The sequence below is a fragment of the Oncorhynchus masou genome, chromosome 17 (genome assembly GCF_036934945.1).
Source record: "Oncorhynchus masou masou isolate Uvic2021 chromosome 17, UVic_Omas_1.1, whole genome shotgun sequence".
In the NCBI taxonomy this organism is placed as follows: domain Eukaryota; kingdom Metazoa; phylum Chordata; class Actinopteri; order Salmoniformes; family Salmonidae; genus Oncorhynchus; species Oncorhynchus masou.
In genome coordinates this window covers 19727881-19753347 of record NC_088228.1, presented here as the reverse complement: position 1 = coordinate 19753347, position 25467 = coordinate 19727881, and the positions used below count along the sequence as shown (strand labels likewise).

General features: G+C 43.0%; 1 protein-coding gene across 7 annotated transcripts; it reads left to right on the top strand.

Annotated features, from left to right (window-relative positions):
• Positions 1-604: 604 nt before the first annotated feature.
• Positions 605-23782, top strand: LOC135558655 (zinc finger MYND domain-containing protein 11-like). Of its 7 annotated transcripts, none has more exons than XM_064992650.1 (17): positions 605-763; positions 4952-5087; positions 6263-6422; positions 6939-6962; positions 10928-10951; positions 11292-11453; positions 14061-14138; positions 14482-14574; positions 17680-17767; positions 18136-18191; positions 18322-18399; positions 18544-18662; positions 18813-19077; positions 19401-19505; positions 19623-19898; positions 20263-20448; positions 20927-23782. In XM_064992650.1, the coding sequence occupies exons 2-17, from the start codon at positions 4957-4959 to the stop codon at positions 21047-21049; spliced, it is 1968 nt and encodes a 655-aa protein (XP_064848722.1). In that variant the 5' UTR covers positions 605-763; positions 4952-4956; the 3' UTR covers positions 21050-23782. The 7 variants fall into 7 exon arrangements, with proteins under 7 accessions (XP_064848722.1, XP_064848719.1, XP_064848724.1 ...); XM_064992647.1 differs by having other exon boundaries at positions 19398-19505; XM_064992648.1 differs by having other exon boundaries at positions 609-694; positions 19398-19505.
• Positions 23783-25467: the final 1685 nt, after the last annotated feature.

The following is a 25467-nucleotide window of genomic DNA, read 5'->3' as shown; positions in this document are numbered from 1 at the left end:
AGAATTAGTTATGAACAGATGGAACGACGTTTTTATAGACTTTATCCTCTGCGCACTTCACAGATGAGGCGTTCTCTAACGGAAATATACAGATATTTGCTAGAACAAGCCAATAGGATCTCGCTATCTCGTGCTTGGCTCTGCCCACCTCCATGCCTGTTCTGTCCACTATGACTCATTTGTTCCCATCGGAAACGGCTGTCTGTGGTGTATCTTGGTTTAGTTATACAAATCTTCGTTATCTCATGTCTTTGGGGGTGGCGAGAATGAGCTTCCATAGTTTTTGCCGAATATCTTTAATACCGTTTGTATGTAATTATTTCCTGATATGTTGCAATGTATAAAGCACTTGCTATGTAATCTATTGAGAAGTATTGATAATGTGACAACATGTTAATTGGTTAAATACCTGTACAGGTGGATATTTTCTTTTTTTCACCATTTGGCCAGATGCCCGTTCTAATACTAAAAATGAATGTACTCTCAAAAGTTGCCTCACAAAAATAACAAAAACAAAAGAGTACGTGTCAAATCGTAATTCCACCACTAGAGTTCTCCTGTGTAAAAATCTGTCCTGCTATTTTAATGTTGGCGCTGTGTTTACCTCTCCCCAATCCTGTGCTGTGTGGCCAGGCCAGCTGGACGTAAACCTGACCATAATTCAGACAGTCTAAACTATCCCGGAAATACAAATGTAAAGTATCTTTCATTGAATCATTTGCGGATTTATACAGTGACATATATTATTAATACTGTAGTGACGGTAAGTTGGACATTTATTTAATATAAAATGTATTACTTAAATTAACATATTACGGTTAGCTAACAGCTAGCTATCTACTGTAGCTGTACCTGTTATGAACATGGCGCGTTCTGAAAACAACGATTCTAAATAACATTCATTTTCTGTATACGTTTTGGTAGTTGCTTTGTTACCGTCTAACAACTATTTTATTTGTCTACGTGGCTAATAAATGCATGTTTGAAAGCGTACGTTAAATAGCTAGATAGCTGCTACAGAACTGCTTTGCTTTCCAGATCCTGCTAACTAACGTTAGCTAGCTTGCTAACAATTATGTTGTCGAACCATTTTTAGGTTGATAGCTTCAGCAGTTTATGACAAACCATTATTATTTAGGCTTTTTAGCTAACTAACGTTTTGACAAGCTTTCTTTGACACTCGCTTTGGAGATTGCCATAACCAAACGTTAACTAGATAGCTAGCTCCCTAGTACTAGCTAACTATCAAACTGACAACATTAGCCAGCTAGCAAACTGGGAGTGGGAGCTACCAGTTAGCTAGTTTGGTCGTGTGGCCTTGGACGCCTTTGTTGAAATATCCACGGACTGTGCTGAATACTTAATCCGGAAATCAGGCCAGGGATTGGTCTGGGGAAGAGAAGGCACATTTACCCGCCTGTCCCAACTACACTATCAATGTGTGAATAGTTGGTCAGACAAAATTAAAACACAGCCACGAAAAAGCTCATTCATGCATTCATGTATCCAATAAGCTAATCCTGCTGTTTTGTGTTTTTTTTTTTACATCTTCAAAATAGTATTTAAGTTTTAAGTTTTAGCTTGCCCATCAGCATTTTCATTCACAGGATCTCTCCTTTAGGATGTCTGTCTAGCATACTATTATTCATGTTGAGTTTGACACGCGTATTAGTGGATTGATTGTTTGGCTAATTTGCCCATACTATATACACAGTAGATATAATTTGTCTGCCTCTGTTGAGCACTGATTGTGTTCTAAACGTGGAAACAGAGTCACAGCTGGACCTTGAGGAAGACAACATTCATGATTCATTTGATAAACAAAGACTCTAAATAATAGATTTTTGCCACTGCTAGACCTACCTTGTATGATTTTGATGATGGGAGTGTTGTGCTTCTGGACACCTAGCAGCCTAATTGATTGGGGAGTGTAGAACCTCTGTAGTCATGACATTATGTAGTGTCAGTCCCTAGACGGGGGTGTGTTCAGGTAGCAGCTGTGAGCGGTTGCTGTTACCTCTGGATGCATCCCAAATGGCACCCTATTCCATATTTAGTGATCTACTTTTAACCAGAATAATCCCCAGTTTACAATTGGCTCATTCATCCCCCTCCTATCCCCTGTAACTATTCCCCAGGTCGTTGCTGCAAATGAGAATGTGTTCTCAGTCAACTTACCTGGTAAAATAATGGATAGATAAATAAATATGGGGAATATGGTAGAATTTGGGACGCTGCCTTTGTAAGGTGGCAGTGGATGTAGAGCTGGAGCACAAAGTAGTGGTGCATTGGCACCAAGGCACTGGTGACTCTTATTAACACCTACTCTGGTTTGCATTGCATGGGATATCACATCGCTCACTGTCACCTCTACTCCTCCCAGTTCTTATTCACCTTCTCTCAGCAGGCTGCAAGTCAGACATGGGAAGAGACATGATATTACAGTGATTTAGAGTCTGTCGTCAATCCTCAGGTTTGCAAGGAAATGTGATTTTCTTTTTGTGAAATGTTTGCCCCAAGATAAGCCTACTGCGGGAGTGGTATAGGCCTTAAATTGAGATATTGTACTGTCTTGCTAAGGCGTACACATTTAATTAAATGTTTAACAGATGCTCCTCTTTGTTTTCTAAAAAAATATATATATATTTTTTAAAAGGTTTGATTATAGGAAACATAATGTTCTCAAGCTTCTTGTAAAGAGATACTCAACCATTAGGTGGTGGATAAATGAAGACATCTTCCTAAGGCCATTTACACCATTGAAAAAAATGGTGAGTTCCAGTCTTAACGGAGTGTCTCTCCCATAGGCACCAATGCAATAGCAGGTTGATCTGGTCTGCTTAGTTTATTGACTCTATATGAACCATAAAAAACGTGGGATGTCTCACTTCCTCTACCTTCAACTTCCTCTTGGATTGTAGCTGAACTATGTCTCTTTGAGCCTCCAATAGGATAAAATCTCTTGGTTAGGTTAAGTGTTGAACTATGATTGCTATAGGTTTTTAACAAGAAGGCCTACATTTTTAGAGAAGTGATTCACTTGCTTAAATCACTTTAAAAAAAAAAAAAAATATATATATATAAATAAATATTTATATATACATATGTTATATATATATAAATAAATATATATATATATATATATATTTTTTTTTTGTGTGTGTGTGTGTATATATATATATATATATATATATATATATATATATATATATATATATATATATATTATATATTATTTATAATTTATATATATATAAAAATGTAAACTCAATATGTAGTCTTCACGTACAAGATGACATTGTTATTGTAAGCAGTGGATGTGCGGGGCCTTAATTTGTGAAATTTGGCTCACATTTCAATATCACATGCTTTTTAATTTGACTATGATGAATTGAAGCGAAATATGAAGTGGCTACATGATATCTATTTAAGCTATTTCTTCCTGTCTGGCCCAATGAGGTGCCAAAATGTTCAGTGAACTGGTGTGAACAGTTAGTAAACCGTACACATCATTTTGTCCTTTGGTCTTTAAATGTGAGTTGAACTAAAAAATGTATGGATTCGCATTCTGTTTGTGAAGTCTGTGGACTAACATTAGCATATGGTTAGCTTGGAACAGAAGTTTTTTAAATTGACATTTTACATTTCAAAGTAAAAACAAAAATGCTGGAGGGCATCTTTTAAAAAGAGTAATGTGCAAAATTGGATTTGAAACATAGTTAACGGGACGGCAGGTAGCCTAGTGGTTAGAGCGTTGAGCCAGTCGTTCTGCCCTGAACAAGGCAGTTAACCCACTGTTCCCCGGTAGGCCGTCATTGTAAATAAGAATTTGTTCTTAACTGACTTGCCTAGTTAAAATAAGGTTATTTATTAATAACAGGATGAGGCAAACTGCTATTGTTCCTTTCCTTAAAATCTCTTGAGTAATATTGTATTCCCTCACAGTAGACTTGTTCTATGATAGTTCTGTGAAATGGCACAGCTTTCTTAATTTCTTTTGCAATAACATTTTTTTTGGGGGGGGGGTGTATTCTGTTTTCCTTCCACTGAATAGCCTAGAATATGGGTAGGCAACCCTAATTGCGGCACTCCAGGACTAGGGTTGCCTACCCCTGGCCTGGAATCTAGATGTTGGCCATTTCTACTACAGCTCCCTAAGTGCTGATTCCTGTTACATTGCAGTGTTTAAGGGAATGATAAACAAAGCCCAATAGAACTAGACTTGTCCATACATAATAGTGTATTTTAGGATTACATTTAGCAGACACTCTTATCCATAGCTACTTACAGGAGCAATTGGGGTTAAGTGCCTTTCTCAAGGGCACAGCAGCTGATTTTTCACCAAGTTGGCTCGGGGTGTCTAACCAGCAAATTATTGGTTACTGGACCAACGCTCTTAACCGATAGGCTACCTGCTGACCATGGGAAGCCCCCTGTGTCACTCGCATGGTCATTGGAGCTATGTTGTGTCATGGACAATGGACATATATTAGGCCAGTCAAAGAACGTTTCTGAGGTCTTTCTGACATGGGAATAGACATCGTTTTTGTTGTCTTGATTGGGCTGACCAATCCTGGTCCTGGAAGGCTTTGGAACCTGCAGATTCTTGTTGTTTCTTATCCTGGCTGTTTAAGCTAGGAAGATGGCTAAAGGGAGCCTGATGGAACCATCCTGATCGCTGTGTTCACCGTTCTGTTGACGTCAGTGAAATAGAATGGTGAACGTAGCGATCAGGATGGTTCCACCAGGCTAGGCTGGAGGTGTAGTTTACCCATGCCCTCTGGGTGGTGCGCCTTGATGAGGATTTCTTCACTTGAGCTGAGAGGGGGAAGAAAAACAACTTTTGCTGTTCATTTCCTGATTTGAAATTGACGCATTCCAAGTATGTTCCGCAGTGTTTCTAGAAGTAGCCTAATGGTTTGAAACATTACTTCTCTCCCATTCCTTGCAGGTGTCATGAATAAAGAGATCATGTCGCGTGTGGTGAAGAAGAGGCAGGCGGATCCGAAGGTGGTCCAGTACGTGTGGGCTGCCATTGAGGTCATCCGCAACCAGAAACAAATTGCCAACATGGACAGGATCTCAAAGTAAGTATTCCAGTCATTCTAGTTCTATTCCAAGACGCTTAGAAAGTGGAGACGTCACAAACGCCCCAAAAAATAGTCTTAAATATTAGTGGAGACACCCGGCCGTTTTGTAGACTAAATGATAAAGTGTCTCCAGTTGTTTACATTTGTGATGCACCTTCTATGCATATTCACTTTCAATACAATACATTGAGTTTGGATTGATGGATGAATGGTGGTGGGTCTTAGCCACTGCTTTCAGGGTCATGCTTGATCAATAGGTGAAATGGTTTCATCATTCAATACTTGACATTAAATTCCTTTTGCTTAATGCCATTCAGACCATAAATTATTTCAACCAAGCTATATTGCAGCTTCCATTGTAGCACCTATATGAATATTTTTATTTATTTAGACTGATTTAGGTCCTATTATATTGTTTTATGATTATCATGTAATATTCTTACAGTCTAATCTAAATCAATTCATGCTGAAACCTATGCCTGATAAGTCCTTATTTTCAGTTAATGGAATAGGAATATGGCTAATTGGAATCCTCTGGCAAACAGAGAGCCTTGGAAGTTGTCCACGAGCAGAATGAATGACACAGAGTGGCTGTTGTCATGGAGATAAAGCAATGAAATTCAATGGCAGCCACTGCTGAACTGTCTTAATGTCTTAAAATACATTTTGTATTTGAATGGATGAGGTGGTGACATTGAGAGTCCAGGAAAATAGAGTTTAATATGAAAATGAAGGCAGTTGGTACAGGAGGGGAGGTTGTGTCATCTCTTCACATTAGATGTGGAAAGGCTTAGTCTGTCTGTGCAGAACATAAAACGGTTGGCGGGACAGTCATTAGTGGTTTTGTTCCAACTAGTCCATGTAATGGGTTGCACTGTGATGTGGTGGTCCCAATGCAGGTAGCAATATTTTTCTGGGGGCTAGGCCCTACTTCAAGATTTAAAATCGGTTGTCTTTGGCATTCTTGTCTGCTTCTGTTTTGTTCTATTCTTACATTTACATTACATTTAAGTCATTTAGCAGACGCTCTTATCCAGAGCGACTTATTCTTGCCCATTTCCTTGTGAATTGCATATTTGGCAGCTCCTTCTGAGGTGAATGGGTTTATCCTTGGTTGAGTTGTTAGAGAACGCAGGCAGAGGCAGTGATTTTGGTGTGTTGTGCCTATGCAGGTACCTGAGCCGTGTGTTTGGCATGCACCCCAAGGAGACAGCCAGGCAGCTGAGTCTGGCAGTGAAGGATGGCCTGGTGGTGGAGACTCTCACTGTGGGCTGTAAGGGCTCCAAGGCCGGCATTGAGCAGGAGGGCTACTGGCTGCCTGGAGACGAGCAGGTAAGAGAGGGGTTTTACCCAGTAGTGATAACCCAAACCCCAGCAGTCCTTGCTGGTTTCTTCATCATCAACACCTATTTCTCATATCTCCCTCAGCAACACCTCTATGGTTCAGAAGAAAATGTACTTAGTTCAAGGAATTCTCCCTTTTATTCAATGTTTTTACGTCTTTTATTTGTAAGGAGTTGTTTGTATATCTGCTATGCTAGACAACTTAGTAATACTTCAGTCATTCAGAGGTGCTGTGAACTATAGCACTGAATTCAGCATTGATTATAACGACCTGGTGATTCAAGTCATGCTGCTCCCTTACCAATTTGTATGTGAGGCTGACTCGTTAAAGTCGTAGGCATGATGACCATGCACACATTCCTTTAGTACTGTAGCTCTGCTATGCACCAAACACATTGGCCCCCCACACAGTACAGTCAAATTTAGCACTACTCAAAGAAAACTCAATTGACTAGAGCAGCAGGACTTTAAACACTGCTTTCTGGATCACTTGCAATCACACAGGAGCCGAAGGCCGAAGGAAGCAAGGTAAGGGTGCATCGTTGTTTTCTATTTTTTTTTTTTAATCTCAAATTTATTTTACTAACATCATTCCGCTTCAAATCACTTCTGCCACTTCTGCAGCGCAATCTGGGATTTGATGGAATCTTTTTAGAGCTGCATACTCTTTAACATAAAATCAGACAATAAAAGACTAATTGAATTATCTGTTTTAAAAAATATGATTTCAAAAGTATTTTCAGTTGTAATGGTTAACCATTTACGTCATAGGCAGTAGTTTTAACACGAGAGATGCTGATATTCCATGTGAAAAGCTTCCAGAAAGCCCGGTGTAGCGCTGTGTCTCGGTGGCCCAATTTCCTGCGGAATGGATCAGTCACTTCCTTTAAATATTTGCTCGCTACTTATCTACACATGTAACGTTGCTTTAAAAACAGCTAAAAAAACTAATAAACATTGCCAGGGTTCCATACAGTGAAAGCTGTTGTCTTCATGGCTTTGTTTGACACATACTTCAAAACACTTCTCCAAAGAGAGAGTCTCTGAAGAAAAAGTTTCAGAATCATAGTAGCACATTTCAATGTCATGTCTTTTGCGTGAAATGACCAGCAACGCCAGCATAGCCGCAGGTTTGTAGCAAGCATATATGATGTGTGTAGTAGATGTAGTTTTGCTGATGGTGGTAGCAGTAGCAACTCCTCAGGGAGGGGTGTGTACCTTCATTCCTCTGTGTGTTATGATCTCTGTGACTCCAGCATGACTTTGGTTTGATGAACAAGGGGGTATGGTGGTGTGTTGTCTATACTATGGTTACATCCCAAATGGACTCATATTCCCTATGTTGTGCACTACTTTTGACCAGGGCCTATGGGGTTCCCTGGTCAAAAGTAGTGCACTATAGAGAATAGGGGGCCTTTGGGATACAACCTATTTATGCCTGACTGTCCTTAGAAATGTTAGCTGACTGATTTCATAGTTCAGCATCGCTGATGTATTGTGTGTCTGAAGAATGTCGACGTAATTACAGTACATTATGAAGTTCCGTTGTCTCTAGTGCCTGGATTCAATCCAACTGTCATGTTTGTGTCCTTGGAAGTGACCAGGGCTTGCATCCCAAATGGCACCCTATTCCCTATATAGTGCACTACTTTTGACCCGGTCCCATAGGGTGCAATTTTAGACGCAAGAATGTTTCTTTCTTCCGCAACAGCAGCAGTATTTGTTGATATTCCTCACCGTTGATCATAAACGTACATGCTGACCAAACCGGCACCGTGCGTGTGTCTGTGTACGCATGCTGGTTTTGTCTATCCACACCAGATGTGTTCATGACGCGCAGGTTAAAATACCAAAACCAACTATATTCATTTGGGGACAGATCAAAACACAAATGAAACATTCATGGCCATTTAGGTAGCTTGCTGTTGCTAGCTAATTTGTCTTGGGAGACTTTGGGTTGTTATTTTAACTGAAATTCGTATGGTCCTTTTTTGTTGTTGCTGGATCTTTGTAGAATTCTGACTCATTTTGAGTGTTACAAAATGGTGTGTTCTCTACTCCCGATAATTAATCCACAGATGAAAAGGAGAAACCTAGCTTGTTTTTGGTCAATTTTTTAATTTTGTTCAGATTTTAGATGGCGATTGGCAACCAAAGTTAAGGTGCATTACCGCCACCAACTGGACTGGAGTGTGGACCTCGTTCATACAGTATTTCAATCACCTACGTGGGTATATGCTCGTAAAAAACAATGAGTAGATGAGTGGTGGGACTTGAAGCGCGTCAAGCACCTAAAATAGAACCAAATTCTATTTTAGCGCCTGGTTATGCAGACGCGCCCAAGCAGTTTGGAAGAAATTCTTGAATAACATGTTTGTGTAAATTTATCTTGCAACACTCGCTCACGCAACATGGCCGGTTTGGTCAGCATGTTAGAGGATCAACCCTTGATAAATACGTTCCAAAGTAAATAGATAATGGACCCAAGTCAGAGTGGATTTAATCCAGGCACGCCCATCGTTATTATTTAGACTCTTCTTGTCTATGATATTCCATATCCTGAATGGTACATCTTATCTCTGGTTTGTTCAGTTAATCAGAAGAGAGTGGCAGAATGGCTTGTTGATGGATGTGTTTGAGGTGAAGCTCAGTGGGGAAGGCCAACTGGCACCCTTTCCCCTAGTTAAAGCACGACAAGGGCCTATAGCACTCTGGTCAAAAGTAGTGCAATTTTATATATGGAATAGGGTGCCATTTGGGACACATACAGTGTCTTCATGTCTGGCCTTAGCTAGTATCTTCATGGTTATGTATTGTGAATGCAGGGAGGGCAGTGTGGCCTGTATTTGTAATGATCTCTACAGCTCTCCTGAGAGGAATGGGTATGTGGTGTGTCTATAGGGAGGTTGGCTCAGCTAGCCTGCTGCAGTGCAGAGTGCTGGTGCCTGCATAATGTCACCCTATTCCCTATATAGTTCACTCCTTTTGACCCGGGCCCATAAGGTTCTGGTAAAAGGTAGTGCACTATGTAAGGAATAGGGTGCTATTTAAGATGGATCCCCGGGCTGGCTTATGTAATAGATGGACCTGTGCTTCCAGGCACATCTCTGCTCAGCCTGCTTTCTCTCTGCCTGGCGTGTCCCAGCTTGAGACTCTTGACAGTGTTATTGGGGTTGGGAGACAGCATGAGCCAAACTGGGTCGGTCCTACGGGTGCCAGCGAGCACCTCCCCTCACAACCCCTCTGCTTTTGTTGACCGTTTTAGACAAGGCTCATTCTCCTTCCTAAAAGTTCCCCCTCTGCTGTTTTAGGGGGTCAATTATAAAAATTCTACAAAATAGATATAATTGCTTTGGTTAATAATGTCAATAACGTATGATATATTTGTATATTTTTTTTTTATAACTCTCCCTTGTGTTATTATACATGTGCAACAGCCTTTTTTACATGAGGATGTAGTATGTCCTTCACTTGATTTCATCTCTGCAATAACCACCACACTGTAACATCATGCCAGTGTGGTGGGGATATTTAACACTCCAAGTGAGGTAGGCAATGTTACACTGTAGGAAGCATCATCAGACAGTGCTTCCCCATAGGCCTCACCTTTTTGAAGTCACAACCTTTTCATTCAGAATACAATAGGACAGGGACACGGCATGGACAGTGAAGTACACTTGTGAGGCCTAAGTAAAAATGATTTGCCTCTGGCAGAGCTTGCTTTACATCAGGCTCTCCCTCTAGGCTGGCAGTGGCACTGCTGCGTCTATGCACTGTCCTTTTGTCCTTTATGACTATTTATGGCTCTGTGTGTTAGTTTGGGCTCCTCCTCTCTGCTCCCTTGTGATGGAGTGCTCTCCAGCTCACTAGGTTTTAACAGAGCATGTGCAACAGAGGCTGGATAGAGTTGGAGGGAAGGACACAAGGATTATGCACTGATGGAGTGTCATAGGTTAAGTTGTCCTGAGTTAACCACCTCAACTAGGATGTTTTTATTCCTTCATCTGAAAGAAAGGGTTTTGTGGGAAGGTGTCGGCTAGTTGCAATAATACGTCCTTATTCACTTCCTTTACCACTCCAGACTATGAGGAGGTTGTTGGTTTGAATCCCAGGCAGGCAGATGGATTCTAGCTCTATGCGTCTGAGTGAAACCTGTACTTAGACTATAGTAAATCATGAGTAATGCTTTGAGAAGCAGGTTCAGGTTGGCAGGAATTTCCCCCACCCTTCCCTAGCTTCCATCAGCCTTTCATGCAGGGCCACATCAGGGTTTAATCAGGGTTTAATGATTACATTCCAGTAAGCAAGCGTTTCCGCAATGGTCAAATATCAGCCTTAGGCCTGTATACTCTCATCCTTCCTTCCCAAGAGGTTTATGTAAGAGATTGCCCTTTAAATAATTGGCTTGCACAGGGATTATGCTACACAATCCACTGTACACACACTGTATATTTGCCAGTTAATTAATCAATGATGGGGGTGTTTAATTGCAGACGGAGAGCGAGCCGCAGGAGGAGGTCAGTCAGAATTCACTAACTAAACATTCAATAACTGTTGTTGTGAGATAATGTTTGTATAGGCTACCAGTAAAAACTGGATTGTGATTTTGAATAGTTTTTATTTAACATTTATTTATACAGGAAGTCCAATTGAGGTCAGAAGACCTCTTTTCCAAGGGCGACCTGGATATAAGATAAATATGCATAGATCAAAGAACTGTGATGTGTGTTGTGGAACAGCTGGTGAAGTGGGTCCAGGAGTGGCCCCCTGGCTGGGGGTGTAGACTAGTCTCCAGCAGCCCAGCCGTCAGGTCGGTGCGGAGGGGGGGCACCGATCACTGTGCTCCGTATGTTTCAGGAATGGGAGGCAGAGAGCCACGACTGGTATTGCTTCGAGTGCCACCTGCCCGGAGACGTGCTGGTGTGTGACAACTGCTTCCGTGTCTATCACCTCAAATGCCTGTCTGACGAGTACAAGCCCCGGGACAGCGGATCCAACTGGCAGTGTGTGGTGTGCAGGGTAGGTATTCCATGTTAGTCTGCTGGTGATGTCTAGCCTATGTCTGGGTGTAAGCTATATAGTACCTTTTATCAAATTACTCAAATGTATTCTCTGGACCCATAATTGATCATGCTGTTTTTCACTTATTAGATAAATATTATTATTTTCATGGGACCAGTACTATCCCTGTGGCCTGTCCTGTTTGCTCTGTCTCATGTTCTGTCTGCTCTTTCTCCTGTCCTGTCTGCTCTCCTTCTTATCTGCTCTGTCTCCTGTCTTGTCTGCTCTGTCTCCTGTCTTGTCTGCTCTGTCTCCTGTCTTGTCTGCTCCTACTTTTCTGCTCTGTCTCCTGTCCTGTCTGCTCCTTCTTGTCTGCTCTGTCTCCTGTCCTGTCTGCTCTGTCTCCTGTCCTGTCTGCTCTCCTTCTTATCTGCTCTGTCTCCTGTCTTGTCTGCTCTGTCTCCTGTCTTGTCTGCTCTGTCTCCTGTCTTGTCTGCTCTGTCTCCTGTCCTGTCTGCTCCTACTTTTCTGCTCTGTCTCCTGTCCTGCCTGCTCCTTCTTGTCTGCTCTGTCTCCTGTCCTGTCTGCTCTGTCTCCTTCTTGTCTGCTCTGTCTCCTGTCTTGTCTGCCCTGTCTCCTGTCTTGTCTGCTCTGTCTCCTGTCCTGTCTGCTCCTACTTTTCTGCTCTGTCTCCTGTCCTGTCTGCTCCTTCTTGTCTGCTCTGTCTCCTGTCCTGTCTGCTCTGTCTCCTGACCTGTCTGCTCTGTCTCCTGTTCTGTCTGCTCTGTCTCCTGCTCTGTCTCCTGTCTTGTCTGCTCTGTCTCCTGTTCTGTCTCCTGTTCTGTCTGCTCTGTCTCCTGTTCTGTCTGCTCTGTCTGCTCTGTCTCCTTGTTCTGTCTGCTCTGTCTCCTTGTTCTGTCTGCTCTGTCTCCTTGTTCTGTCTGCTCTGTCTCCTGTTCTGTCTGCTCTGTCTCCTGTTCTGTCTGCTCTGTCTCCTGTTCTGTCTGCTCTGTCTCCTGCTCTGTCTGTTCTGTCTCCTGTTCTTGTCTGCTCTGTCTCCTTGTTCTGTCTGCTCTGTCTCCTGTTCTGTCTGCTCTGTCTCCTGTTCTGTCTCCTGCTCTGTCTCCTGCTCTGTCTGCTCTGTCTCCTGTCCTGTCTGCTCCTTCTTGTCTGCTCTGTCTCCTGTCCTGTCTGCTCTGTCTCCTGTCCTGTCTGCTCTGTCTCCTGTTCTGTCTGCTCTGTCTCCTGCTCTGTCTCCTGTCTTGTCTGCTCTGTCTCCTGTTCTGTCTGCTCTGTCTCCTGTTCTGTCTCCTGTTCTGTCTGCTCTGTCTCCTGCTCTGTCTCCTGCTCTGTCTCCTGCTCTGTCTGCTCTGTCTCCTTGTTCTGTCTGCTCTGTCTCCTGTTCTGCCTGCTCTGTCTCCTGTTCTGTCTGCTCTGTCTCCTGCTCTGTCTGTTCTGTCTCCTGTTCTTGTCTGCTCTGTCTCCTTGTTCTGTCTGCTCTGTCTCCTTGTTCTGTCTGCTCTGTCTCCTGTTCTGTCTGCTCTGTCTCCTGTTCTGTCTGCTCTGTCTCCTGCTCTGTCTCCTGCTCTGTCTGCTCTGTCTCCTGTTCTGTCTCCTGTTCTGTCTGCTCTGTCTCCTGCTCTGTCTCCTGCTCTGTCTCCTGCTCTGTCTGCTCTGTCTCCTTGTTCTGTCTGCTCTGTCTCCTGTTCTGCCTGCTCTGTCTCCTGTTCTGTCTGCTCTGTCTCCTGCTCTGTCTGTTCTGTCTCCTGTTCTTGTCTGCTCTGTCTCCTTGTTCTGTCTGCTCTGTCTCCTTGTTCTGTCTCCTCTGTCTCCTGTTCTGTCTGCTCTGTCTCCTGTTCTGTCTGCTCTGTCTCCTGCTCTGTCTCCTGCTCTGTCTGCTCTGTCTCCTGTTCTTGTCTGCTCTCCTTCTTGTCTGCTCTGTCTCCTTTTCTTGTCTGCTCTGTCTCCTGTTCTGTCTGCTCTGTCTCCTGTCTTGTCTGCTCTGTCTCCTGTTCTTGTCTGCTCTGTCTCCTGTTCTTGTCTGCTCTGTCTCCTATTCTTGTCTGCTCTGTCTCCTGTTCTTGTCTGCTCTGTCTCCTGTTCTTGTCTGCTCTGTCTCCTGTTCTTCTCTGCTCTGTCTCCTGGTCTTGTCTGCTCTGTCTCCTGGTCTTGTCTGCTCTGTCTATTGGTCTTGTCTGCTCTGTCTCCTGTCTGTTCTGTCTGCTCTGTCTCCTGTCTGCTCTGTCTCCTGTCTTGTCTGCTCTCCTTCTTGTCTGCTCTGTCTCCTGCTCTGTCTCCTGCTCTGTCTCCTGTTCTGTCTGCTCTGTCTCCTGCTCTGTCTCCTGTTCTGTCTGCTCTGTCTCCTGTTCTGTCTGCTCTGTCTCCTGTTCTCTCTCCTGTCCTGTCTGCTCTGTCTCCTGGCCTGTCTGCTCTCACTCTCTCTCTCCACTGTGCTGCAGGCAGTCTTTTTCCTCCTTTTATTGTTATGATAATTTATGATATGCAATATATTGTACACAGTCAGCTCTCATCAGTTTTTTCCCACTGCTGGTTTGAATAGAGCGCTGGATTGGTTACAGCGTCATGCTGAGCTCTCTCTCACTCTCTTGCTCTCTCATTCTGCAGGGTAGTAAAAAGAAGAACCTGAACAAGCAGGAGATGTGCAAATACCTGCGTTTTATCATTCAGCGCATGAAAGAGAGGGTGAGTGTTCCATGGAACAGTTAGTCTTGTGTTCAGCGTATGTATGTGGGGCCAGGCTGTGGCACTGGTTCCATCCCAAATGGCACCATATTCCCTATATTATGCACTACTTTTGACCAGCCCTCGCATTGGTTTCTGGTCAAAAGTAGTGCACTTTGTAGGGTATAGAGTGCCATTTGGGACTTAAACACCATATTGAATCAGAGCACTGCCATGTTTTATATTACTTAAAATCAAGGCCAGTAAAATCTCCCATCACAAAGGCCTGGGTTGATTCCAGCCTCTTCCTCCTCCTTTTCGTCCATAAAAGTGATATTAAATTCTTTTTTTCTCGGGCTTGCAGGCCGTGGACTTGAACAAGAAAGGCAAAGACACTAGACACCCGATGTACAGAAGGCTCATCCACACCGCGCTGGACGTCACCAACATTCAGGAGGTAACTAAGTGGCCTTAATACACTGCTGAACACAGGGTTTCACACCGTGGTTCTGTCCCAAATGGCACCATATTCCCTGTGTAGTGCACTTCTTTTGACCAGAGTCATTTGGGACGCATTCGGGATTTCACACTATTATTTAGTTATGGAAGACCGAGCCAAGACAGAGACTAAAAAACAGCTTCTATCACCAGGCCATCAGACTGTTGAACAGCCATCAATAGCCGCCTACCAAGTGACGCAGAAACTCACTCTCACAAAACACACACACAAGCTATCAATAACATACATACCTCATAGTCACGAACATGCACACACACACACACACACACACACACACACACACACACACACACACACACACACACACACACACACACACACACACAGCCGACGCTGCTGTTCCATGTTATAGAGGAATTAAACCACTGGACACTTCCTGTTTCACACTGTATTTAAATCCTGTATTCTCCACATGGTTCATTCTAACATTTCTACTACTGTACATTGGATTTTAGTTACACTGTTTATGCACACTGCATTTGTATGTTTATGCTGGATTCTTGACAGAGCTCACTCTCATATTTACTGCTGTACATATCATTCCTAGTATATCTAGTGTAAATGAATCAGTGTATATATGTATAAATTGCATTTTGATTCGTTTTACACTGCTATTTGGGTTGTTAATTACATTCGTTATGATGTTTCTTGAGTGACATTTAAAAAAATGTTTTGATTATTTGTGTGCTTGATTTGACATTTTACTGCATTGTTAGGAGCTAGTAACATAAGCATTTCGCTGCACCCGCTATAACATCTGCCAAACTGTATGCGACCAATAAACTTTGATTTGAATTCCCTGCCCTTTGAACCTTTCATGATATATTCTATACTGTTGAATCCTTTAGTTTATCAAATGTCGAATGTAGACTACTATCCGAAAAAAAACCATGTCCACTGACGTCTTCTGCCATCCGATCTTCCTCATGTTGTTCATAATGCAATAAGTATCCCTCGGTTGTCTCAAATGGCACCCTATTCCTTCATAGTGCACTACCTCTGACCAGGCCAAATGCACTACAGTGCCTTCGGAAAGTATTCAGACCCCAGGACTTATTCCACATTTTGTTACATTACAGCCTTATTCTAAAATGGATTCAATAGTTTTTCCCCTCATCAATCTACACATAATAACCTATAATGACAAAGCAAAAACTGGTTTTTAGAAATGTTTGCAAAAACCCCCACGGAAATGTCACATTTACAAAAGTATTCAGACCCTTTACTCAGTACTTTGTTGACGCACCTTTGGCAGTGATTACAGCCTCGAGTCTTCTTGGGTATAATATTACAAGCTTGGCACACCTGTATTTGGGGAGTTTCTCCCATTGTTCTCTGCAGAGCTTCTCAAGCTCTGTCAGGTTGGATGGGGAGCGTCGCTGTACAGCTTTTTTCAGGTCTCCAGAGATGTTCGGTCGGGTTCTGGTTGAGCCACTCAAGGACATTCAAAGAATTGTCCCGAAGCCACTCCTGCATTGTCTTGGCTGTGTGGTTAGGGTCGTTGTCCTGAGCGCTCTGGAGCAAGTTTTCATCAAGGATCTCTCTGTACTTTGGTCCGTTCATCTTCCCCTCGATCCTGACTGGTCTCCCAGTCCCTGCCACTGAAAAACATCCCCATGGCATGATGCTGCCACCACCATGCTTCACCGTAGGGATGGAATTGACCAGGTGATGAGTGGTGCCTGCTTTTCTCCAGATAACACGCTTGGCAATCAAGCCAAAGAGTTTAATATTGGATTCATCAGATCAGAGAATCTTGTTTCTTGTGGTCTGGGAGTCCTTTAGGTGCCTTTTGGCAAACTCCAAGTGGGCTGTCATGTGCCTTTGGAGTGGCTTCCATCTGGCCACTCGACCATAACGGCTTGATTGGTGGAGTGCTGCAGAGATGGTTCTCTTTGTGGTAGGTTCTCTCATCTCTACAGAGGAACTCTGGAGCTCCATGGGGTTCTTGGTCACGTCCCTGACCAAGGCCCTTCTCCCCGATTTCTCAGTTTGGACAGGCAGCTAGCTCTAGGAAGAGTCTTGGTGATTGCAAACTTCTTCCAGTTAAGAATGATTGAGGCCACTGTTCTTGGGGACCTTAATGCTGCAGACATTTTTTGGTACCCTTTCCCAGATCTGTGCCTCGACACACTCCTGTCTCGGAGCTCTACGGACAATTCCTTCAACCTCATTGCTTGGTTTTTGCTCTGACATGCACTGACAGGTGTGTGCCTTTGCAAATCATGTCAATTTAATTTACCACAGGTGGACTCCAATCAAGCTGTACAAACATCTCAAGGATGATCAATGGAAACAGGATGCAACCGAGCTCAATTTCAAGTCTCATAGCAAAGAGTCTGAATAAATGTGTAAATAAGGTACATTTGTGCAAATTCCTAAAAACCTGTTTTCACTTCGTCATTGTGTGTAGATTGATGAGGAACAAATGTAATTGAATCCGTTTTTGAATAAGGCTGTAACGTAACAAAATGTGGATAAAGTTAAGAGGTCTGAATACCTTCTGAATGCACTGTACATATGGTGCTATTTGGCACTCGGCCCCATGTTGTTTGGTAAGGGTCTGTGTAAGGGCATGTCAGATGTAGCCCCAGTATAAAGCTGTGATTGTGTAGCCGACGCTACAGGCTATCAGATTGCCTCTCCTCACAGCGAGGGGTCAGTGAGGTCTCCTCTGTACTGTGATCACTGGTGCATTCCGCCGGCCAAACCCTGCCTGCCAAATAGGCTGGAAAACAGCAGAGCGCTCCCTGCCACTGGCAGGGATGTATTCATGAGTGCACAATGTATCAAAACATTTTGCAACAGAAAACAAAAAATAGTTTTGTTTTTTTGGAGATGTTCCTAGTATATATGTTTCACTCCTTTTGGTGTCTAGTGAATACAATCTAGGCCTTTGGAAAACAGCACTTGGGTCTGCCCTGGATGTGTGGTGCACTGCCCTCCTCTGATCTCTTATGGTACTGCAACCACACCACAGCCCCCTCTGCCCTGCCCAGTGTGAATAGGCCTCTTTGTGCTCTCGCTCTCTCTCTTTTGCAGAACCTCACCGAGGGGAAATACAAGAGCTTCGACGAGTTCAAGGCAGATGCCCAGCTGATCGTGCACAATACCGCCATTTTGTTTGGAGGTGGGGGGGGCGTTCACAACCACTCTGTTATCATGGTCTGCGTCCCAAATTGCACCCTATTCTCCTTATAGTGGACCACAGGGCACTGGTCAAAAGTAGGGAATAAGGTGCCATTTGGGACACATCCATGAAGAGCATATTGCTATCAGATTTCCCTCCTATTATTAATTGCAGCTGTAACATAAGACTGTATAGTTGTTGCAGAAATGTAATTTTAGTAGGACCCAGTCTAATGTGTTATTGGACAACCAAGGCTCTCTTCATGTAGTTGAAATGTCGTTCTTGTGATGGCATGTTCAATAGAACAGTCTTTTAAATGTACTTGAATGTTATTTTCCCAACGTTAACAAAACCTGTTTTTGCTGCAGTGCATAGTGACCAGGCTGAAATAGCACGGTTGCTCTACAGTGACACATGCCATGAGGTAAACAGTAAAAAAACATATCTGCACACAATGACATTTGTATTGCAGTATTCTAGGAGGTTGAGTCTGAGTGGCATGGAAGCTGTTTATTGCTCTCTATTCTCTTAATTTAATCTCTCCCTCTCCCCAGTTAAACGAGTTAATGCTATGTAAGAACTGTTTCTACCTGTCCAACGCTCGACCTGACAACTGGTTCTGCTACCCCTGTGTGAGTATGAAACTGTTTTGGCTTCAATGCCCCTGCGGATTTGATTGTTGAAGCACCAATATAGCCCCAATAGAATTGCCTTAAGGGGACAAAGAAAGTTGATTGAATTGTATGTATTATCTTTGCTTGTGCTTGTTGTTGCAGACTCCTAATCACGAGGTGGTGTGGGCTAAGATGAAGGGCTTTGGCTACTGGCCGGCCAAGATCCTGCAGAGAGAGGACAATCAGGTGGACGTCCGCTTCTTTGGCCACCAGCACCAGAGGTCAGCCATCACACTGGGCACTGAGCTGTATACAGAAAAACAGTAGATCATCTTGCGCTTCTCTTCCAGAATCTCTAGCTGTAATATCCCCTGGCTATGGAGCTATGAGGGAGGCCCTGGTTGCTCTGACTGTTGTCTCCTCGTCCCCAGAGCGTGGATCCCGGCAGACAACATCCAGGACATCAAGGTGTCGGTGCAACAGCTGCAGGTGAAGCGCAGCGCGGGCTGGAAGAAGGCCTGTGATGAGCTGGAGCTGTCCCAGCGTTTCCAGAGGGAGGGCCGCTTCTGGAAGACCAAGATGGTGGAGAGGCTGGAGGAGAGGAGAGGAGACGGTGAGGAGAGGCTGACAGAGAGGCCGGAGGAGGCCGAGTCCTCCATCTCATCCACCAGCAACACCAACGAGCAAGTCAAACATGTACGTATGCTGCGCTGCAATTGCCTCTCTCTCTCTCTCTCTCTCACACTGCAGTTTGCATATAGGCCCACAGCTCACTAACAGCTACTCTGGTATGTATGTTTAGCAGCGCCACCTGGTGGCTGATTGATATTACAGTGCCTGTATTTTATTGAATTTTAATGATTGAGAATGTGAGGATCAACACAAACCTTCATATCCCTACACCATCTGTGTTGTCATGGCTCTAGCTCTGATCGTTGCCGTAGTGACAGAAACAGTGTATCTAACAGAGGTGTTAGAAATATGTTAGATACTGCAGTTCTGTAATTTCTCCACAGCAGAAAGCAGACAGACAGGCAGACCGAGACCGACAGACAGACAGTCAGGAGCCTAAAGCAAAGAAGAGTCGTCGCGGTCAAGCTCCGGATCCCAAAGAGGAAGTCAGTGTAAGTATCCTTACACACTGCTGTTGTATGGTCACCTCAGCCATTGTATTGCTATAGTGTTTTTTTTATTGTGTTCGTTTTAATGTCTGTGTGTCCATTTCTCGATCTCTCCCCCAGGACCCGGAGCCTGAGATAGAGGCTGTGAGCAGCAGCCAGGAGATCCCCGTGACGACGCCCCACCAGCCAGAGAAGCTGTCTGTCTCCACGCAGACCAAGAAGGCCTCAGCCGCCTCGCCACGCTGCCTGCACCGCAGCACCCAGACCACTTCTGACGGAGCCTGCCAGAACATGTGCCACGAGAAGTACACCAAGATCTTCAACGACGTCAAGGACATGATGAAGGCCGACAACAAGAGGGAGACTGAGCGTGTGGTTCGTGAGGCTCTGGAGAAGGTGAGGGACTGGGGGATTGAGCCCGACAGGGGGTTCGAGAGGCCCTGGAGTAGGTGAGGGACTGGGGGATTGAGACCGACGGGGGGTATGTGGGGCCCTGGAGGTGAGGGACTGGGGGATTGAGACGGGGGTCTGGGTGAAGCTGGGGTTGTACCGGGAGAGGCGAGCGAACCTGGAGATTGACACAGAGAAAAGGTTTTATTGAATTTTAAGAAAAGAAACCAGCTAAAACATCAGTATATGACATGTATCAAGACTTTAACCTGCACTAAAATGACAGTAATAACCCCTGATCCAAAAGCACCTACAGTAAGTTCAGAATATGCTCCTGAGCTGAGGGTCCTTCTCTGTGGTGTGTCTCCAGTTGCGTTCTGAGATGGAGGAAGAGAAGAGGCAGGCGGTGAGCAAGGCGGTGTCGGGGGCCCAGGCTGAGATGGAGAGAAAGTGTAAGACGGTGAAGGAGAAGTGTAAGGAGGAGCTGGTGGAGGAGGTGAAGAAGATGGTGGCCCAGCACAAGCAGCTACTCTCCACCACCAAGAAGAAGCAGTGGGTGAGTGAGACCTTTCCCTCGTTCTCTACCACACACAGCTGTTTGTTCAAACCAGTGTCTCACTCATTGAGACCTAATGGGCTAAATCCATAATATATTTGGACATGCAAAGTTTTTACATTGTGTTAGCTACATACAGGGCAAAGGACACCACTATCTAGCTAAGATTTGCCCCATAACCCACTACCAAACTAAGCACATCCTGGACCTTTTTGGATTCTTAACTCCATAACCAAAAGTACATAATTAGAGCAGTACTAAACATAGTAAAATATAATGCATCAATTGAATATGACAATGACTGAACAACAGCAAGTCAGTTATTGGCATTCACAAACTCTCATAGTAATTAAAAAAAATCCAAACCTAAGGAGGGACTGTGTGTGTGTGTGTGTGTGTGTGTGTGTGTGTGTGTGTGTGTGTGTGTGTGTGTGTGTGTGTGTGTGTGTGTGTGTGTGTGTGTGTGTGAATCGTCCAGTGTTATAACTGTGAGGAGGAAGCCATGTACCACTGCTGCTGGAACACCTCCTACTGCTCCATCAAGTGTCAACAGGAGCACTGGCACGCCGACCACAAACGCACCTGCCGTAGGAAGAGATGAACAACCGCGCCCCCTACCCTAGCTCGCCTTCCCATTGGCTCGCCCCACTGTCACTCACCCGACCACACCCCTACCTGCCTTCCTGAACACTTTGTGGACCGAATCTTTGCTCAATGTCTGAAAAAATGGTCTCTTCATTTTATTTCATTACATTATTATTTAATATACCCAGTGTATTGATTTGTTTAGTTTTTTCCCGAATCAAGACCATGGCTCGAATGCATAGCATGGTATGATTTTTTTTTATTGTGCTAATTTGACCTATGTTGGAGAATGTGTTATTTAAGTTTGTAATAACCAATGAGAATTAACTGAATACATTTTATTACCTGAATTTTTTTATCACTTTTCTTACTGTACATGTTTAACAATTAATATGACAGTCGATTTTAAACCGTAAGTACTATTGCAATGTTGAATAAGCTCTGCTTTCATACAGAAAATATTTTAAAAGTGCTATAAAAAAAACATGAGGAAAAGAAACTGCAAAACGGTAAGTGTAGATGACCCATGAACATTTAGCATGATTTTATCATGAACATAGTTTGGTGAACGGCACCTTTTTATTGTTTTTACATGCATCTATCATCTTCAAGTCACTTAAAACGTCATTGGGAACAGGGTTATGAAGTCTGCTATAAAGAAGCTGACAAAAATCTTCCGTTTGTTATTATGCACATTTTGGGTTGGCTTTTTGAATACATTGTAATTTTTATGAATCAAAGAAAAAGTAAAACATTTCTTGGGGGAATATATAGCAATCTTTACTGAGCTGGATCTTAGAGAGGTTCCTTCCTAATTTGACCGTTTGCACATTTCATTTCTTTTCATAACCCAAATGCTTGTAATATTGCCAAAAACAACATTTGTTGAACCTTATCTTAACAGAGAAACTGTGTTGAGTGCTGTTTTCCCCCCCCTCGTTTCATTTTTTTTGGTTGGCATCAGTGTCATGGTTATTGTGATGTTCACTGTAAGTCCACTTTTAGAATACTCAGTGACTAGTTATGATACTCTTCACTGCATATGCTGTAGTTTGTGGTTAGTTTCTGTTGTTTCAACTCCATCCTCATATTCTGAGTAAAGGGATGTGCATGTTTGATAGTTTCACATTTTTATTACTAGGGAAAAAAGCTTGCAGAGTATTTTGGTTTCCCATAGACAATGAATACGGATGGACCAATATAAAATATATGCAAATATGAATGATCAGGCTTGTTATCTTTTAGTCATTTTTATTTTTCTCTTACTTGAGTCTGAATGGTGTGCAATGTTATCCTTTTTTTGACTTGTCTTGGATCATTTCTTAAAGGGTAATGGAATTGCCAATTTTATTTTGAAAAGAAGTACTAACCAAGAGGCTACTTGGGAAGTCAGACAATATTGGAAGTCCATGTGACTGTTTCCTTAGTTATGAAGAGCCGACTGAACAGAGGAAATGTCATCACCTGCATTCATTCATTTTATTGCCTAGTTTTGGACACTCAGTTTTCAATGATGGCAACTCTCTTTTCCGTTAGCTCTGACAAGTGCATCACTTTTCAGAACTAACACAATTATTTGTATTAGTTAGAACAATATGATTTATTTTGAACATTATTTTTTTCAATGTATTTTTCTCTTTCCTTAACCATATTCTATGTTTTGTTATTTTTCAATCAGAGAAGCAGCGTAATGTTTAGAAGTAATTAACAAACTGCTTGATTTGGGACATGTTTGAATTATGTTCTCAGTTTAATACTGATGCACTCCCTCGGGAGACCATGAACAGAACCATGCATGTCCTGCACGAATGCCACAATCTCTCTTTCTCTCTCAATCTCTCATGGCGTTCTTAACAAAATCATATTCTGTTTGTCATGGTTGCACTACATGTAAATAAACTTGTTCTCTTACACCATGTAATTCTCATGAGATTATAAACTACACACACTGATGGTACAGTCTATTGGAAGTTATTTACATTTCTGAGGTTTGCATCTCCAGTTCCCCACCTGCGCGCTGCCCTCTATTTGAAAGGCTAAGAAAGAGGACTAATGTAATTGTGGAATTAAGCTATCTATAAATATGTTAACTTGAAAACCAGCAGAACCCTGCAGTTGTCCCCTCACATATGGCCAATTGTCTATCTATTACTGAGGTAACGGACTGTCCAGACCTCAACCACTTGTTACAAACACTTCTTTGTCTGCGCTTTGGAAAGTGTTACATAGGGGTTAGATCCAATTTGTGAATTTTCTCGGCTTCTACTACAGTATGTATTTTATATTTGTCCATCCCTGTATGATGCTCATTTGTGATTTTTTTTTCTTCCCTTTGTGGAAATATTTTGATGTCATTCCAATTTGTGTAAAGTATTTCTGGTAACTTGCATGAGTAAGATGTGTGTATTACAGTCCTTTTTTCATGTTAAAAGACAGTTGCACTTCCTGAAAATGATGCAATATGACAATGATATTTCCTTTTCCTCTGAAATTGCAGTCTAGCAAATTTTCTCACCATTTAATTGAGGAAACACTAACTTTGGTGAGGAAAATAAAGTTTACTGTCTCACCCATGACAACATCTATAGGATTCTTTGACCTGGTCAACTTTTACCCTGTCCATATGCACACTATTAATAGTGGCTTAACATTTTTTATACTCCCGACATTTTGTTTTACGCTTTAGCTAGCAATATGTATATACATATATTCTATGTGCTAACATGGAGAAATAAATGTATCAACAAGTTCATGTAGTCGAGTATTCGTTTTTATGTCCATCGGGGGATAACTCGGTAACTATGGGCCCTGGTCAAAAGTAATGCATTTTGGGACCCAGACAATATACTCAATGAAACCTGGGAAATGTTTACAGGGTAAGACAGATGTTTTTTTTCTGGAACTAAGAAAGTACTTTTTTGATCAGTAGAACAATGTTCACTGTGCAATAAAAGTAAACTCAATTTCAGATCTTTTCAAACATACTTTCTCATATTGTTGGCCTTACCATAGAATGGGATTCAATCCGATCAGCGGTAGATCCCCAAAAAGGCGCCTTTGACATTTTAAATTCGATTGAGCCAACATAGAGTGGCTTGCGTAAGTATTCATCCCCCTTGGAATTTTCCTATTTTGTTGCCTTACAACCTGGAATTAAAATAGATTTTTTTGGGGGGGTTGTATCATTTGATTTGCACAACATTCCTACCACTTTGAAGATGCAAAATATTTTTTCTTGTGAAACACAAAATCAGAATTTGAGCATGCATATCTATTCATCCCCCCCAAAGTCAATAATTTGTAGAGACATCTTTTGCAGCAATTACAGCTGCAAGTCTCTTGGGGTATGTCTCTATAAGCTTGACACATCTAGCCACTGGGATTTTTACCCATTCTTCAAAGGCAAAACTGCTCCAGCTCCTTCAAGTTGGATGGGTTCCGCTGGTGTACAGCAATCTTTGTCATACCGCAGATTCTCAATTGGATTGAGGTCTGGGCTTTGCCTTGACCATTCCAAGACATTTAAATGTTTCCCCTTAAACCACTCGAGTGTTGCTTTAGCAGTAAGCTTAGGGTCATTGTCATGGTGGAAGGTGAACCTCCGTCCCAGTCTCAAATCTCTGGAAGACTGAAACATGTTTCCCTCAAAAATATCCCTGTATTTAGCGCCATCCATCATTCCTTCAATTTTGACCAGTTTCCCAGTCCCTGCCGATGAAAAAACATCGCCGCAGCATGATGCTGCCACCACCATGCTTCACTGTGGGGATGGTGTTCTCGAGGGTGATGAGAGGTGTTGAGTTTGCGCCAGACAAAGTGTTTTCCTTGATGGCCAAAAAGCTCAATTTTAGTCTCATCTGACCAGTGTACCTTCTTCCATATGTTTGAGGAGTCTCCCACATGAACACCAAATGCTTTTGCTTATTTTTTTCTTAAATTAATGGCTTTTTTTCTGGACACTTCCGTAAAGCCCAGCTCTGTGGAGTGTACGGCTTAAAGTGGTCCTATGGACAGATGCTCCAATCTCTGCTGTGGACCTTTGCAGCTCCTTCATCGTTATCTTTGGTCTCTTTGTTGCCTCTCTGATTAATGCCCTCCTTGCCTGGTTTGTGAGTTTTGGTGGGCGGCCCTCTCTTGGCAGGTTTGTTGTGGTAACATATTCTTTCCATTTCCTAACAATGGATTTAATGGTGTTCCGTGGGATGTTCAAAGTTTCTGATATTTTTCTATAACCCAACCCTGATCTGTCCTTCTCCACAACTTTGTCCCTGACCTGTTTGGAGACCTCCTTGGTCTTCATGGTGCCGCTTGCTTGGTGGTGCCCCTTGCTTAGTGGTGTTGCAGACTCTGGGGCCTTTCAGAACAGGTGTGTGTGTATATATACTGAGATCATGTGACAGATCGTGTGACACTTAGATTGCACACAGGTGGACT